General features: G+C 29.9%; 1 protein-coding gene across 1 annotated transcript in view; it reads right to left on the bottom strand.

Moving 5' to 3' along the window:
- The window catches only part of rno (rhinoceros), an 84037-nt gene that overhangs the window by 19880 nt on the left and 45729 nt on the right, over window positions 1-18428 (bottom strand). Inside the window, exons 6-12 of the mRNA XM_067270635.1 lie at window positions 17914-18071; window positions 15905-15940; window positions 12881-13045; window positions 10933-10990; window positions 8731-8820; window positions 8443-8624; window positions 8125-8230 (exon numbers count right to left, since the gene is read on the bottom strand). Of these exons, the coding sequence (XP_067126736.1) occupies window positions 8125-8230; window positions 8443-8624; window positions 8731-8820; window positions 10933-10990; window positions 12881-13045; window positions 15905-15940; window positions 17914-18071 (795 nt within the window). The remainder of the gene's footprint in view (window positions 1-8124; window positions 8231-8442; window positions 8625-8730; window positions 8821-10932; window positions 10991-12880; window positions 13046-15904; window positions 15941-17913; window positions 18072-18428) is intronic.

Raw genomic sequence — 18428 nt, forward strand, 5'->3', positions numbered from 1 at the left:
TGATATCAATCTAGATACTGTTATATAATTGGATACTTTTTTAGGTTAAAAATAACTAAATCCTTAGAATTAAACAAGATAAATATGAAGGAAGTTTTAAATAATTCTAATACTGACAAGATGGAGTTATATAAAGATGTAAATACTAATATAGATACCCAGATAGAGATTGATAAGTCAATTAGCTTCTATTCTTATATAAATGCAAATGTGAATGATGATGATAATCTATTAATTGGTTTCTGGAATATACAAGGATTACAAGTAAAACTTCAAAGTGCAGTCTTAAGAAATTATATGAAACATTATTCTATTGTTGGTTTTACATAAACCTGGATTACTGATTTGTGTGAAGAAGATAAGAAATATCTTGAACGAGATTATAAAATAATACTTAGCAAAGCACTGAGATTTAGCAAATTTGGGTGTCCGTCTGGCAATCTTATGTTATTAGTAAAGAAAATATTAGGTAAGATACTTTCATGTTACATAATTAATGCTTTTATATTCTTGATAATAGATATTAATCAGAGTCTTCAATTATTTTGGGTATAGTCACAAATTGCCTTAATACTTGTATATTTTTCTCCCCTAGCCGATAAAAAGTAAAGCTTACAAGACTTACAAAAAGCTATTGATCCATGGATTAATGTTATAAATTATGGATTTAAAATATAAGGGCAATAATAATAATATTAAAAATATAAGAATATCAAAAGATAAAACTGTAACTGCAGATGCTCACACTTTGTTAAACTTTACACAAGATAATGATTTAGTCCTACTGAATGGGTGAATCAAAGGTGACCTTCCGGCTGAATTTACCTTTATCCCACATATGGGAAAATCTATTATAAATTTCATTATGTGTTCCCAATCTATTATGGACCAATGTTTGTTGATGGAAGTTCTAAATATGGATGAGTCTGATCACTTTCCTATAAAACTAGTATTAAGAGGGAATAAAGATATAACTAACTTAACTAAATTGTCTGAACTTCTACCAAAGTCATTGAATAGGTCGAGAGCAAAATTTAATATTCAAGAATTCCTAAGAGAGTTAGGTTTTTAAAACCAATGAATTGTTAACACAAGAGAAGACCAATAATTCTTATAAGAATTATGATTATTTGACGAAGTTATTATAGTCGTTCTGTTTTAAAAATAGTAAGAATGATATGTCAATCCAATTTAAACAAATCTGATTCAGTTGACACTGGGCATGTTTAACATAGGTCGACACTGGGCATCTTTAACATCACTCTTTATTCAGTAATATGATGTTAAAGATGCCCAGTGTCTACCTATGCACCCAGTTGTGAAGTAAAGAATAATTAAAAGAAGACACGGTATCAGAATAAGTTGATAATTTACATTTTATCAATTATAAACGATTTTTTGTTGGTTACTGTGAAAAATTTATAAATAAAATAAATTTTATGCATATATTTAAAACTACTGTTATATGAACATAATTCTGTTTGTTGTCAAATATTAGAAATATTTTCTTTTTATCATAAAAAATTAGAAAAATATGTAACGAACACTTGTTACATGCGCCTGTTCGAGTGGCTAGTGGCGTGAAGCTATTGTTCGTGGGATTATGACTAAATACCCCTAAGGCAGAAGACCCCTAGTCGCGACAACGGAAGTCGTTGTGATAGTAATCCTGCGCGTTACGAGGGGAACCGGTAGGTTCAGACAGTTTGTGACTTGGTCCCTGGTTGTGAGGACGTTGGTGAGTGCAGAGCAAGAACGAACATATACCCCAGAATAGATTCGAACCTTGGGGTACGGACTCTCGAGTATCGACAACCCTGAACTTGTACTTGGCTAAGATTCCCGTTAGCCGTAACAAATTGGAGCCACCAGTGAGGAACAGAGGTTCATCACATCTGAAGAAAAAGAAAGAAAACCAAAAAGAAACGATAGCAAGATTCAACTTAAGAGAAAGAGGAAACGGTAAGTTCATTGTTCCTTTGTCTCATACATAAGGTCTGGCAATAACTGGGTTTTGCGACCAGGGATTATTATATATAATCATAAAATAAGTTACATTTTTGGGTAACCTAATATTAAATCGTGACAGGAATTATTGTACCTAACCAAAATGCCGAAAAAGTTGGCCATGAAAGACAAAATTGCTATGTTAGAGGATAGAATTATTTCTAAAGATAACGAAATTATGCAGCTAAAATCAGTTATTCGTGAATTACAAGAGAAAATTAAAAATATTGAGAAAAAAGAAAAAAATAGATCCAGGAACATCGAAAACTCGGGAATGGAACGAGAACCTTCCCCTACTGTTCTAGAGGATGATAGGAAGTCGGACGTTTCGTCTGTTTCACCTATTAACATGATGATTAACTTAATAAACCAAATTAGAGAGGAATTCGAAACTAGATTTAATAAACTTGAGAATACGTTTGTAAATGCAAAATGTGCTGACTCAAATCCTTCGATCAGTCCTACACTTCCGAAAGGTCCTACCATTCCACAAAAGTTAATATCTTGGCCCGCTTTTGATCCACAAAATATAAATATTTGGCTGGAAAAGCTGCAAGGAATAAAAGAATGTTTCGAATTAGACGATACAACATTCATTTCCACACTAAAGCTGCAATCAGATATAGATTTGGTAAAAAGAATTAGGCTAGAAGAGGCAAAAGGTTATGAATTGACTTGGACTAGGTTGAAGGCACAAATAAAGAAATGGTATGAAACAGATTCCACTGTAAAGAAGACAATTAAAATGTATGATAGAGTTCAAGGGAAATTAGAATCAGCCTTTTCTTATGTTTTAGATAAATTAGAATTAATTAATTCTTTAAATCATGAATATTCGGAAATAGAAAAAATCGAACTATTAAACAATGGTCTGCAAAAGGAAGAAAGAATGTCTATTGCAAATAAAACATTCCATACCTTAGATGATTATACTAATGCCATTATGGAATTAGACTCGATAACAAAGAGAGAGCGCGAAAAATACTACAAAAGTTTCAGTGTAGGCGAATGTTCAAATAGACCTAATGGGATTTCAAGGTCACCTAAGCCTTACAGCTATTCTTACAAAGAACAATCGAGTCGTCAAAATCGTGAATTAATGGACCGTGAAAGAAAATCCGTATACAATAAGCGTTCTAAAACCTTTAGGAGAACTAACAATAGAAACAATGGCATACAATCAGAACAGGCTATTTCTCGAAATCAGACAGTCCCAGAAGAAAGTTCTAACGATATTATTTGTCACAACTGTTGGAATAGGGGTCATTATAAGAAAATATGTAAATATCCAAAATTTTATGCGTTCGAAAAAATGCGCCAACTCATGGATAAACTCGAAAATCAAAACGAGGAACAAAAAAACTAATCGGTCGGGCTCCTGAGGGAGAGCCCTGTTTCCAAGCTGCTAGAATCCCTCCTTACCTTTTAGAGTGTCTCGCAATTTCGAAATCAAAATTACGCACTATTTATTTGGAAATCGAAGGCTCTCCGTTTAGTGCCATCATTGATACGGCCTCAGAGAAATCATTGATAAGCCGAAAACTATGTATAGAATTAAGACTAAAAATATGTCCTGAACCTATTAAACTCATCGTAGCAGATAATAGAAAGATAGAGTGTGAAGGTACTTGTATGTGTAGACTACAAATAATGGGAAACAGTATTGAATTTGTGTTTGTAGTATTGGAAAATTTCCCACATGATTTATTACTAGGTAGTGATTTTTGTGAACAAATGAAAGCAACCATCAGCTTCAAAGACAACTTATTTATAGTGCCAATGGGAGAGAATTGTATTAGTCAAATTCAAACGCCCCTCTTACATCACACCAACGCAAAATTCCGTACCACCGAAGAAACACTTGTAAATGCTTTTACTATGCGTACCTTAAAAGTCCGCTGTCCAATTAAGCAGGGTACAGTAGAAATAAAGCACGAAATGGGCGAGAATGGTATCAATGTTTTGTCAGGTATTTGTGAGGTGAGAAATAATGAATGTATAATTCTAGTATTAAATAGCACTCCAACTCCTGTTTTACTCCCAGCGGAATCTACTGTTGCCAAAGGGAAACCATGTGAAGAATATGCCTTTGTAAATTTGTCTTTATCATCACGATCAGACAGTAATGCAACAGATTCAAATACTATAAAGCCAAACGCTAACCATTCGAAGGAAAGAAATGTTAGCTTATTTGTTCATTCTTATCGAAGACTAAACATAGAGTCATTTACTTTTAATATCGGGAATGATTTATCTGAAGATTCTGTAAAACAAATAGAAGATGTATTGAGAGAGAACCTAGACGTATTTGCCAAAAGCAGTTTCGATCTTGGAGTATGCACCCTAGGATCTCATGAAATAGTAACGAAGCCGGATGTTAAGCCAATTAAGCAAAACGCTTATAGAATGTCTCCATGTCAACGAGAAATTGTCAGAGATTTAGTAGAGCAAATGCTTCAAGCTGGTATAATTAGGCCGTCAAAGAGTCCCTGGGCCTCACCTATAGTGCTAGTGCCAAAGAAAGATGGGAAACATCGATTATGTGTGGATTATCGTCGTCTGAATAGCCTCACCGTCTCCGATACTTATCCTCTACCTCGTATAGATGATGCCTTAGAAATCTTGGGAGGAAACAAACTCTATTCGGTAATAGATTTAGCCTCTGGATTTTGGCAGATACCCATGGCTGAAAATGATATATGTAAGTCCGCATTTATAATCCCAGATGGCATATATGAGTTTTTGAAGATGCCATTCGGTTTAAAAGGTGCCCCAGCAACATGTCAGAGGATAGTTGACCAAGTTTTAGGCGATCTAAAGTGGAAGGAAGCACTTACATATATCGACGATACTATAGCATTTTCCAAAGACCTCCCAGCACATTTGAAGTTACTAAAGGAATTGTTCGAAAGATTTAGAAATGCTCAATTGAAAGCTAAACCTGAAAAATGCATATTTGCCGCTAATCATATTAAGTTTCTTGGATACATCGTTGAAGATGTAGGTTGTAAAACCGACCCAGAGAAAATAAAGGCAATTACTGAAATGAAAGTACCTACTACGGTGAAAGAACTTCGATCCTTCTTAGGAATGTGTGGATATTTTAGAAGATTTATAAAGGATTTCTCGACTATCGCCACACCATTATTCCGTTTACTTAGAATCAATCAAAAGTTCATTTGGAGAGATATCGAACAAGAAAGTTTTGTACGATTAAAGGAAAGTCTATGTAACTCACCAGTTTTAAGTCATTTTGACCCAGAAAGAATGTGTTATATACACACAGATGCATGCGATATAGGATTAGGAGCTACTCTGTTTCAAAAGGATGATGACGGAAGAGAGCATCCCGTATGCTACATCAGCCGAACGCTTAATAAAAGCGAGTGTAATTATCCGACAACACAGAAGGAATGTTTAGCCATTAAATGGGCTATCGAGAAACTACGTCCGTACATCTATGGCAAAAAGTTTATAGTTGTAACTGATCACCACAGTTTATGTTGGCTAATGCGCTTAAAAGACGCGAATAGTCGTCTGTGTAGATGGTCGCTGAGCCTTCAGTGTTACGACTTTGATGTAGTGTACAAACAAGGTGCATCTCATAAATGTCCTGATTGTCTCAGCCGAATTCCAAATGAAAATAACATAGACCTAGAAAGCAAAGAGGACGACTTTTCCCTATTCACTACTTCTGTTGAGAACGTAGACATGTTAAAAGCACAAACAGAAGATGCATTTTGCCAGGAAATAAAAAGTATTATCACAGGAAGTAGTAACAGCGCTAACAATTCGAAACGTGTTCATACTATTAAGCGTTACTTCCTACATGAAGGTATTCTTTATAAACATCTTTATCTTCCAACTGGTATAAAACAAGTGCTGGTTTTACCTAAAAGTCTGCAGTTAGAAGTTCTTCAAGCTGCTCACTCTAGCAAATTTGGTGGACACTTTGCAGTGAAGAAAACGTACGAAAAAATACATTCAAGATACTTTTGGCCAAAAATGTTTTGTATGATTCGTGATTACGTAAGAGCATGTCCATCCTGTCAATTAAGACTAGGTCCTAATGGTCCTAAAGCAGGTATGCTGATGCCAGTACCAGTCAATGCGCCTTTCGAAAGAGTTTCCCTAGATCTAGCTGGTCCATGGCCTAAAGATAAGTTAGGACGTACTCATGCAATAGTTGCAGTCTGTGATTTTACAGGTTATGTGGAAGTAGGTGCGCTCCGGACCGAATGCTCCGAGGATGTAATTGACTTTATAGAAAACTTCATCATTTTAAGGCACGGCTGTCCCAGAGAAGTAAGAACTGATCGAGGCTCGCAATTTATTTCGAAAGCAACACAAACATTTTTGAAAATTAGGTGCATAGGCTCGAAGCATACTTCTGCTTATCACCCTCAAGGAAACGGTCTTGCAGAAAGAACGATAAGAACGATTAAAAATATTTTAAATCACTTTTATAAGGCAAACCGTAAGAATTGGTCAGAATTGTTAAATTACGCAGCCTTCGCATATAATACCACTTATAGTGAGCCTAGAGGCTTCACTCCGTTTTATTTGGTATATGGTAGAGACCCTCTATTACCCACGGATCTACATTTAAATAGAATCAATTTTGTCGATAACAACGAATTGGCCGATACAAATATTCCTGTCTGGGTTAGGCGAGCAGAGGCCGCTCGGGAAATTGCGTTAGGTTATATTGCTAACGCAAAAGACCTTTGTATGAACAAATACAATGAACGCCGACAATTTCGTGAATACTTTAAAGGACAGCTAGTATTACTGGCTATCCCCAAACAATTACAGAAGGGCAAACCTATAAAATATAGAGGTCCCTTCAGAATTGTAAGCAAGCTGAACGATAACAACTATGAAATAGAGGCTATTGATTCTAAACCTCGTAGTAGCCCTTGGCATGATGTGGTCCATGTAGAGCGCCTAAAACCGTTCTACACACCGAAGTTCATCATGAAGTCCCTAGATCAAACAGAGGACAAGGAATCAACGTTGACACTAGACAGCAGTGACTCCGACGAAGAACCAGAACCAGATGACCCGCGAGATGCAGATTACAGCACCGACGATCTCCCAGGAACTAAGAAGAAATATTATCTTCGTTCTCGGAAATCATAACTGTTATATTCTTAAGAGAAATTGTTACGAGCCGAGACGTCTCGTCCTAAAGGGGAGAGTACTGTAACGGACACTTCGTACATGTGCCTGTTCGAGTGGCCAGTGGCGTGAAGCTATTGTTCGTGGGATTATGACTAAATACCCCTAAGGCAGAAGACCCCTAGTCGCGACAACGGAAGTCGTTGTGATAGTAATCCTGCGCGTTACGAGGGGGACCGGGAGGGTTCAGACAGTTGGTGACTTGGTCCCTGGTTGTGAGGACGTTGGTGAGTGCAGAGCAAGAACGAACATATACCCCAGAATAGATTCGAACCTTGGGGTACGGACTCTCGAGTATCGACAACCCTGAACTTGTACTTGGCTAAGATTCCCGTTAGCCGTAACAAAATATTCATTGAATAAAATTAGAAGTAAATTTTTTTCTAAGATATGTCATTCTAATACATGTAATAAAATTTAAATTGCTATTTCTTTTTAAAATGAAGTACAGTTGAATCTATCTTTCCCAAATCTCACAGGGACAAGAAAAAATTTTGAGATATAAAGGTTTCACACAGTAAATAGTAATAGGTTTAGAAGTACATTATTTCATTAAGAAAATAACAAGTACAGTACACATCTACATTACATAGAAATAAAACATTTCTGACATGTTTTAAAAGAAATAGTTTGTCAATAGTTTCTAATGCCCTACATTCTTCAACCAATCAGATGCAACCAAAACTTGAAGCCAATCAAAGAAAAGCAACGTTAATTGCAACTAAGTACTCTAAAAAAATTATTTTTGATAAACATAGAAAATGTATTGAATTTAGGCTTAAAATGCAGGGAAAAAAATAAATTTCAAAATAAATATGTTTGAGATAAACAGGTTCAACTGTATTAAATTTATATCAAAATCCTAATTAATTTGTAAGAGTAGAAAAAATAATCACAAAACAAACTTTAAAAAAAAAATTCGTTTAATTTACTCACTGGTATTTCTGCTATTTTTGTTATTGGCTCCATTTTATCAACATTTTCTATTGCAACTTCAGGAATCCAAAGAGCGCAACTCACATGAGTCCACTTTTGTCCACTCCTATAAAAAGGACGAACATATAATTAATGTAAGTGGAACTTTATTATCTTTATAAATTAAAATCAAAACAAGTATGTGTAGTATTAGTATAATATACTTGTTTAGTATAATAAAGAAACCATTTCAATATATTGTAATATAATAAAATAGCCTCTGGCATCAAAAAATGTATTATTGATTCAATAAACCAACAGAGAAATAATTTGTTTTACCTTGTACTTTTCATAGCTCCTCCTCTATTTGGACATAAAATGCAGGAGGGTCTAATTCCTAAGGCACATGTACGACAAACCCAACTACCTTCAGGAATTTTTGTAATTCCATAACATGCCTGATGAACACATATATTGCAAGCATCACAGAATACCATTTCATTTCCTTCTTCTGAATCTGGCTATAATAAAATATGTTTACAATTTATTTATATGAAGTATCAATATTTTGAACAGCAATAAAATAAGAAATAAAGCATTTTTTAATGTTTTTGTTAAAAGACTTACAGATCTGCAAACATCACAAATGACATCATCATCATATTCAATCCCCAGACCTTCTTCGGTTTTAATGACTTCTTGAAGGTTATCATAACACTGTATAAAGAAAATTTATACAGTTATTAATTTACCAAGTAAAAAATAAACAAAACAGATTATTATCTTGCTCATTTTTGTTAATTATTATAATAATGATAATTGTGTTAATAATATTAATATAAATGTAAATAATTTTTATATATTTAAGTAAAACTTATAAAAAAACATTTTATCTTGTTAGATATACTATTATTTTAACAATTTGCATTCTTTATCAATTTTCAGAGAGATATTTATTTTTGTTTTATATTTAACTTTCTATTAAATACAATTTAATATTTAAATACAAATATTTTACAATTTATAATAATAATGATAATAAGATATGTACTCTTTCAGAGTAATAAATATAACAACTCAACCAAAAGCAATAAAAAATAAACTTTTAACAAAATTTATTTGGAAAACAAAAAACTTTTTCAAGACATTAATTTAAATCAGAATATTCCCTCTTAAGACATACTGTTAAATATACCAATGTATAATATAAACAAAGTATCACTGAATACATATTAATTCTTCAGTAAAACTTAACAAAAAATATATGGATCTGTTGTTTAAATCTGACACAATAATTATTGAAATGTTTACATAGTTTCCAGTTATAGTTCTTTGAAATTCTGTTACATTGAACATAATGCATATATCAATAAAAATAATGCATCTTTTTTTTCTATCACACACACTTCTTTCACAATTGAAATATTTCAAATTATTCCATACACATTTTATATTGATATGATTCAGTTGGGAAAGAAAATTCCAGAAGAAAATCTTGTGCAACATTTTGTTACCAGCCAAGCATAAAAAGTAGAGTACATAGAAAACATACTTGTAGGATCTGATTTAAGAAAACTTCTAGCAGATAAATGGTTTGAAGAAACAGTAACGTAAGTTAAAAAGTTATTGGTAGATTACAGAAATGTTATGATTAATTTTCTTGAAAATAATATCCTAATTTAAAAACTAATTTATGTTGTATGCTATTAAATTTTGATAATTCAGGATATAATATAAATTTAAAAATCTATTTCTTGCATTACCATTTAGAATGCTGTTCTGATATCCTAGATCAGTGGTTCTCAACCTTTCTGAGGCCACAGAACATCATTCATATACTTTTTATTACATGGAGCATTAGCATCAATACATTCAAAAATTGATAAGCAATTCGATGTTTACTATTCTCATGAAACAATGAAGCAATAAACTAATAAACTTTAATATACTGAATAAAATAGAAACTTGGAATTATCTATGAATAGAAATAAATTTGAATAAAAACTTTAAAATCTTTTATTTCATGGAACACTCGAGGTAGGTTTGAGGAACACCTGTATTACACGGAACATTGGTTAAGAACCAGTCCTAGATGAATTAAAAAAAACAGGGTAAGGAATTTTGGGAATAATTAAAAAAAAAATGAAGTGAAGAACAAGGATACTAAAATGCAAGTATAATGACATTATTATTGACTTATTAGAACAGAGTCAGCAAAAGAAATATGCAAAACAATATGATACTTTTCAACTAAGACTGACATGACTTCCTTGAAGTTTTGTTTAACATTATCCTGTATTTTTCAATATATTTTGATCTTATTTGTACTAAACATTCTGATATATGAAAATAAACATATACTAGTATAAATTTGCTTCATTCTGTGAAAAACTTTAATATGATGAAAAATATATATAACATTTCTAAACTAAAATTTATGGAAAAAAAAAAAAAGCACAGACTAGCTTATAACTCGCCATCAGTTTACAGATCTGTGTAATTAAGACAGGAATTGCAATTCTAAATGTTATTTCATAATGCTGAGCAGTTTATATATATATATATAAAATAATTGTTAGATTTAAGAATTTATATATATATACATACATATTGGGGATAATGTTTTTTCTCCAAATAAATTCGTTCTAGTTACAAAGTAATTAGAAAAAGAGATGTTTTTCTGTGTAATAGCAGTGAATATCATTTGATTCACAGTAGTTTTATGAATAATGTTTAAAAAATTTTTCAGACAAATAATCATTAACTTTAGCCTAATTTGGAAAATATATACTTCAATCAAAATTTTATTTTAGAAAGAAAATCCCATACCTGAGTTTCAATTTCTTCTATAATTACTTCCATAGTTAATTCCTCCAGTGGAGAAAGACTCTATAAATGAAAAATATTATATATTAAATTATAATTATATATATATATTATATATATATTATAATTTATATATACTAATAATTAACAACATATTCTTTTAACAGAAAATTAACTTAATTAGATGTTAATTTATTTTGATCTTTATCTAACAAATTTTTATTTTGATTTTATTTAATTAATATATATATATATATTAATTTAAATAAAATCAAAATAAAAATTTGTTAGATAAAGATCAAAATAAATTAACATCTAATTAAGTTAATTTTCTGTTAAAAGAATATGTTGTTAATTATTATATTAAATCAAACTTTAGAAAACAAGAAAATATATAAAACAAAATTTGAATTTAAAATAAATATAAACTAATTTGATTAAAAGAATTCATTTTATTCAAAAACCAAAAAAAAAAAAAAAAATCATTTTTCTTTATAACATGATACGTGATTCTAAAAACTGTCACATTTTGGAATTTCATGCAATAAAGAAAAAGACAGTTTATGGGAAAAATAAAGTGACGTGAAATTATCACGTCATATCAAATATGACATGATAATTTTCAAATTCCTTGTCTCACCTATTGTTGCATGCTTATCCCATCACATCTTAAAAATGTGGCATAATTAGATGTTAGTAAAAAATTTGCTTGCAGATAGAAGTAAAGAAAGTGTGGATTTCAATCTACAAATTTTAGTGTATTTTTAACATGCATAATGCATATATCTGGCATTTTTATATTCATAAGTAAGCACATGTATTTTAATTTTAAATGCATATAAATCTGATCCTTATTTATGAGACTTCACAGGTTTTGAATGTTCTACCCTTCACTCTATTTTTCCCATAAACTGTTTTTTCTTTATTGCATGAAATTCCAAAATGTGACAGTTTTTAGAATCACGTATCATGTTAAAAGAAAAATGATTTTTTTTTTTTTTGGGTTTTTGAATAAAATGAATTCTTTTAATCAATGTATGTATTAATAAATGAATATCTAACAATAAAACCATATAGCAACAGTCTGGATGCATTGCATGTCTTCAGCATTCCATTCCTCGTGTTCAGATAGAGGTGGTGGTTCAATCATGTCCGAGCAGGAATCATTTATGGTCAAGGATGCCACTTGTTTCCATATAAAGCACTATAACCAGTAGATATTATCAGGACTACATTCTAAACCAATTTGTAAAATCACTTCATCAACAATATGGAGTATGTCTCATCTTTTAGGATGATAATGCTTGTCATCCTCATAGATAGTTCATGAACATATCCTCCTGAATAGGATCAGACAAATAGAAGGGCCTGCACAACCTACAGGTGTGAACCCTATTGAGCATGTCTAAGGCAAAGTGAAACAAACCACAAAGTATATCATCACATACACTTCAAGAACCCAGGAGGAGGCCATTGCTGAATGGTAGAGAATAGATCCAACATTACTTATATGAACTGACTGACAGCATGTCACAAAAATGTCAGCATTGATAAACATCAAGGGTGATGTGACAGAGTACTGAGAACAAACACTGTAGGCACTAGTCTAAATGTACCATTTTGAGATAATGTATCATTTTTACAAGCTTTTGTTTTTGTGGCAATAAAGTCTGTTAATTGTCATTACCTGAGGCTCTACTTTTAAAACACAATGTCATTTTTAAAGCATCTTTTCACCTCCTTCCAAAATTAAATGATGCAAAACTTTTTGTGTGTGTATAAATGAATGGTTTGCCAAATGAACACTATCTAGTATATATTTGATGCAAGTGCTTTCACAACTAAAAATCAATATTACAGATGTTATATAATTACGAATTTATGTAAGTGAAAAATCACATAACACAGAGAATAACTGCATTAAAAACTTAAAACATATGACTTAATTTACTTACCAATAATTTTTAATTCTTCATTCATTATGTTCAACCACTCAATGTCAACAACATCCAAATCATAGGAGCAAACTTTGTCAACAAGAAAAGTAGCATTACTTAAAACATGAATATCTGGTATAAAATTTTTGTCCTGAGTACATTTAATGAATTTCTTTGGTCTATCAAAAAAAAAAAAAAAAAATCAATAAAATAATTGATTATTAAAATGTAAATTTACACACTCACAGAAAATTAAAATTGCAAATTTGATATTTATACATAAATATAAATAATATTAAAATTGTATAAAAATTAATATATGTTAATAATATATATATATATTATAAAATGTTATAATATGTTATTATATATTAATATAAATATAAATAATATTAAAATAATCAGTATTACAAATGCAATCTTGACAGAACAACATGCATTTAGTTTTAAATAACGTGATTTCATTTCTAGTGCACTTATATTTGGTGTTACAATTTTCAACTAAAACCCTGTAGTAATATATAAATGAAAGTTTGAAAATGAAATTAAAATTATAATAATATTTTAATTTTAAAACAAAAATATTTTAACAGGGAGAATATCCGTTTGCTTGACGTGATAATAAAGTTTTTTTCTGCTTTTAGAATTATTGCAGAGATATTTGCATATAATGCAAAGGAAATCAGTCTCTAGATGCATATCATGCAATAGCTAAATGTGTTAACTTTTCAAAATTAGGTGAAAGTACTTTTGGTGTTTCTACTATTTCTTTTGAAAGATTTCTAGACTTAATTGTTAGTCATTTAGATAGTTGGCACTTAATTTTGTTTTACTTGATATTTGGAATCATTTGGTTCTGTGCATAAGTGGCGTCATTTTTTCCCCTTTAAATGTGTGTCTGACCCTAAGGATCTTGGGAGACTATCCGTTTAGCTTGACATGTAATTAATTTTTCTTTGCTTTTAGGTGGGTGTAGTTATTTTATATATAATTTATTTTTATTTTTCCGGATATTTCTCTCCATGATTTTTATTATTTTGATTTATGTTAATAATTTCTTCAATTGATTATTTATTGTCGGTTTTGTGAATTTTGTATTTGTGTATTTATATATATTGATTTCTGTAATTTTTTTGTAAGTTTGTCATCATGGGTGAAACCAGTATGCATAAATTAAAAAAAAAAAATATATATATATATATTAACTTTAAAATTCACCTACTCAATTTAATTTTCTTTTTACTAATAATAATAACAAACAGTTTCTTGTCAATCAATAAAAACAGAGTCCAGTTTTAATAAATTTCATACATTCATTTCTCATAGAAACATTTTAAAAAACAGAACAATAATTTTTAAGATTAATGCTCAATACAAAAATCTGTCATTAAAATTACAATATACAAAAACTTATTTCTTAACACCAAAGAGAATGAATGGAAATAATTTTCAGAAAAACCTTTTCAATGACAAAATTAAACAATACAGATTAGACTTTTATAGCTGAAAATAAACAAACTACTGCATATTTACAAAAAAAATATATTTCTTGGTAGACTATACATACTGGATGAGTTTCGATAAAAGGTCAACTCAGCCGTGGAATCATTATTACCTCAACAGCATGTGAAAGGACTGAATGAAACAGACCCATCCAGTATGTATAGTCTACCAAGAAATATATTTTTTTGTAAATCTAAATTTGTCCTGTCAAATTTTTTAAACAACTGCATATATTACAATTTTAGTCTGACATTTTTAAATATTCTTTCAATGTTAATATAATATTAATAGATATTTACTTAAAAAATCTATTATAAGAACAATAAAAAAAAAAAGAATAAAGTTATTCAAAATTTATTTGAAACATTATACACTCTCAATAAAATACAGAATGAATAAATAAAAATAAATACATCTGTATATAAAGGATGATTCAAATTAAAGCATTCCTATTCAGAATAATTTGCAGAGAGAACCTGTGGGTGAAATACCACCACAGCCACCATACTTTGGGTGTACACTTTCCAGACCAAACAGAAGAAATTTTGACAATAAACAAAGTGCAAAATATTAAGTGATAAGGAAAATATATAGTGCTGAAGACAAGAAAAGCAGAATAAATTGGATAGTTATTTAATTGGTAAATGAACCATACTAAATGGTATATGAAGATTGATGGCAATTGATGTATTTTGTTGTGTTCATTCCATATATTAATACAGTACATAAAAGTGGACAGATAGCATAATGAGCTGACAGTCTCCAGGAACCTCAAACTGACAAACTATGCATTGCACTGTACATTTTGGTGAACCCTTCCACAATGTCTTGTGGTACTAATACTTGTGAAGTATGGGAGCAGTTTTCACCATTCTCATAAAATAGCTTTACAAGTAAAATAGATTCAGGTAAAGTGAGAACCACTGCACTCATAAAACTAGTACAACCAGTCCCACACCTTTGTTTTCTTCCAGGTATTCATAGTGCATAAACCACTATACTATAGAAAAAAATATGGTATTTGCACAGTTACTAAGGAGAAAATATGGTTTTGCAAATGAGAAACCATTTGCAATACCATATTTTCTCTATCAGTGAGTAGTGAGCATGTAAACTATTTTTTAATTGTTAAAGTCTTTTCATGATCTGGAAAATGAACATACTAAATATGATAACATTTCACCTATTGGTCCTCTCTTTAAATTGTTACAAATAGAATTAGTTTAATTTGAATTATTCTATATTTTACCCATAAAAGGAACAGATAATTAATGTCAATATTTAAAAATCAAAATTAATATTAAAAAGTAAATTAACACTTTATTTTTCTTAAAGTCAGTACAAATAGGCTATAAATCAAAAGAATAATAAAATATTTTATCAGTATTGAATTATTCTATAAATTTTAAAACTTTGGAATTTATTTAAATTGTTGAAATTTAACAAAAACTTTAAATTTATATTAGCAGTATTTACATTTGTTTTTAAATCAATATAACTGAGAAACTATAAATAAATAAAAAAAAGGTACTTACAATCTAAAATCAGACTTTTTCTTTTCATTTATTATCCTAAAAAAACAATCAATAAAAATATTTTATTAATTTATATACTATTTAGTATTATTAAAAAAAGAAATTAACATTTTTCTGCTATCAAATATTTATTATTGTTTATTAAAAATTATTACAATGGTAAAATGAAAATACTACAAACAATATGAAATGCTAAAACTATTATTACTCTTTAGTACTTCACATAATGTTTGAAAGTTTGTTTCGTGAGTATAGATTAGTCAGGAGCAATCCTGGCCACCAAATATGCCTGCACTGGTCAGTAGTGTCTTAATATGTAGCCCCTGGGACTTTGGCAATGTAATTTTATTTCCTGTTTTCTATTTCATGTCATTATGTAACCATAATTAAGCAATTCATGACAAAGAAATTAAACTGAACTAGTGAAAAAGATAATGCACTGGTGGTTGTGGAATATGTTGATACTCAGCAAACTTAAAGCCTGCAACTCTATACAAAAAAAAAATGTATGCAGCCCACTGGAAGCCTACAAAGTTCCCATGTGGCCCTCATCCAGAAAAGGCTGCTCATCACTTTTACAGATTAATGTTACTGAATTCATCCATACTCATTTTTTTAAAAATAAATTTTGATCACTACATTTTATCACACAAATTATATTAAATTTATATAATTAATCTAAATTAATAGCATATGTATAATAGTATGTTTTATTATGTTTGTATCAATATATTATGTATCAGTTGCTACTAACAGTTTGGAAAGTGTTTCATCTTAATTAATTCCAGATAAATGTTCAACCTATCAAAAATGAAATTAGCTATAGTTTATAGACTACAATTTAAAAATTAAATCATTATAGCAGACTTTTTATCATATAAATGCAGAAAACCTACTAGTGTACTGCATTTACATAGCTATAGTTTATTTTCAAATCAATCTCAGATTTTTATTTCCTTCCTCAATTACTTCAAATACAGTCAAAGTGAATAATAATGTCATGAAAAAATAATGAATAATTGATGTTCTAAGCATAACTTTTTCATTTTCGATCGTCGTTAACAAAGAATAAAGCAATTCTATTCACATGTCCTAAGAACTGGTTTGTTTTCCAAATTTTATTTAAATGTAAAATCACCAAAACCATTTTTCAATATGTTTTGATTTTCTTTTTCCATTTTCTATCTTTCACCTTAACTTTCTTTTTAATAGTCAATTTCAATCAACCATTCTTAACTCCTTAATGCCCACTGACGAGATAACTCATCACAATTACATAGCATTACAAAAAATTCAGCATTTTTGTGAGTTGAAAAATTTTTTCTGTTTTTTTTGGATGTTTTTTAAATCCACAAATTTTTTCATACATTTTTACCTGTGCAAAAAAATTTTATAGCAATTTTAATAAACCTTTAATGACGTGCGATTAATGCTGAATTGTTTTTTAATGAGATTTTTTAATGAAATTAATTTCATTGTTCTAAAGTTTTAATGTACAGATTTGACAACAGTAAAGTTTTTAAAGCTATCTTTGATGTCAAAACGACACCAATAGCTTTTTATTTTTTTTAATTAATAGATTTTATTATATATACATTTAATTGAATAGGGGGCAGAAATTACAATAAAAATTGGAACTTTTGCAAAATATTTAGAAATATATGGCCAGCTAGTATTCACTCTACTTTAGATCATTCTTACCCTCAGGCGTATATGTAAACGTCCTAGGAAAGTTGACACCAGCTGTTCTCAAGGTCACCCAGTTGTAAACAAACTGAGACAGTGGTGTCAGGTTTCGGGCAAACATGAGACAAAGGACTATAAACTTCAAAGCTTTAACTTCAGAATTAATGCATTTATATCATTCTTTTTAAGTTTTAAGTATTTTTTTACACTTAATTAAACTTACATAAAAAAAATAATGGGTGCTGAGCAATTAATATTGTAAATTGTACATCAAATTATTTGTAGAGATAAAAATTTTTTTTTGGTCAGTATAAAATATTTACCTGACATTTGGTTCTGCCAGAGCATCAGGATTAACTGGAACTTGTACACCTTTCTCCCATTCTTGTTTCCATGAATCCGTAATTATCCAATACTCTTCAGGATTAAGTTGTTCTGTATCAGGCAATTTCATTGCACTAATAAGATCCTTACGAAATAACTGAAATTAAACCATCATTAGTAATTTATTTATAAACAATGATAGCAAGAAATGATATAATCCTTGAATAGTAAAAATAAAATTGTTCATTAAAAGTATTTAATAAAAAAAATGAATACTTTATTGACAAATTAACTGTGTTGAAAATTAAATGATAACAATACAAATAAAACATAGGTGTGAGAAAAAGACAACAAGATGATTCTTTTATTGTATAGGCCTAGTCTTTTATTTTGTGAATTTATATTTACTATCCTGGCCATTTAACAAATATACATTATATTTTTATTTATTATTATTTTTAATTGTGCCATCACCAGAGTAAAGATTTGTAATGTTTTGCATATCGAGGCAGAT

The sequence above is a fragment of the Centruroides vittatus genome, unplaced genomic scaffold, assembly GCF_030686945.1.
Source record: "Centruroides vittatus isolate TY-2023 unplaced genomic scaffold, ASM3068694v2 contig_375, whole genome shotgun sequence".
In the NCBI taxonomy this organism is placed as follows: Eukaryota; Metazoa; Arthropoda; class Arachnida; order Scorpiones; family Buthidae; genus Centruroides; species Centruroides vittatus.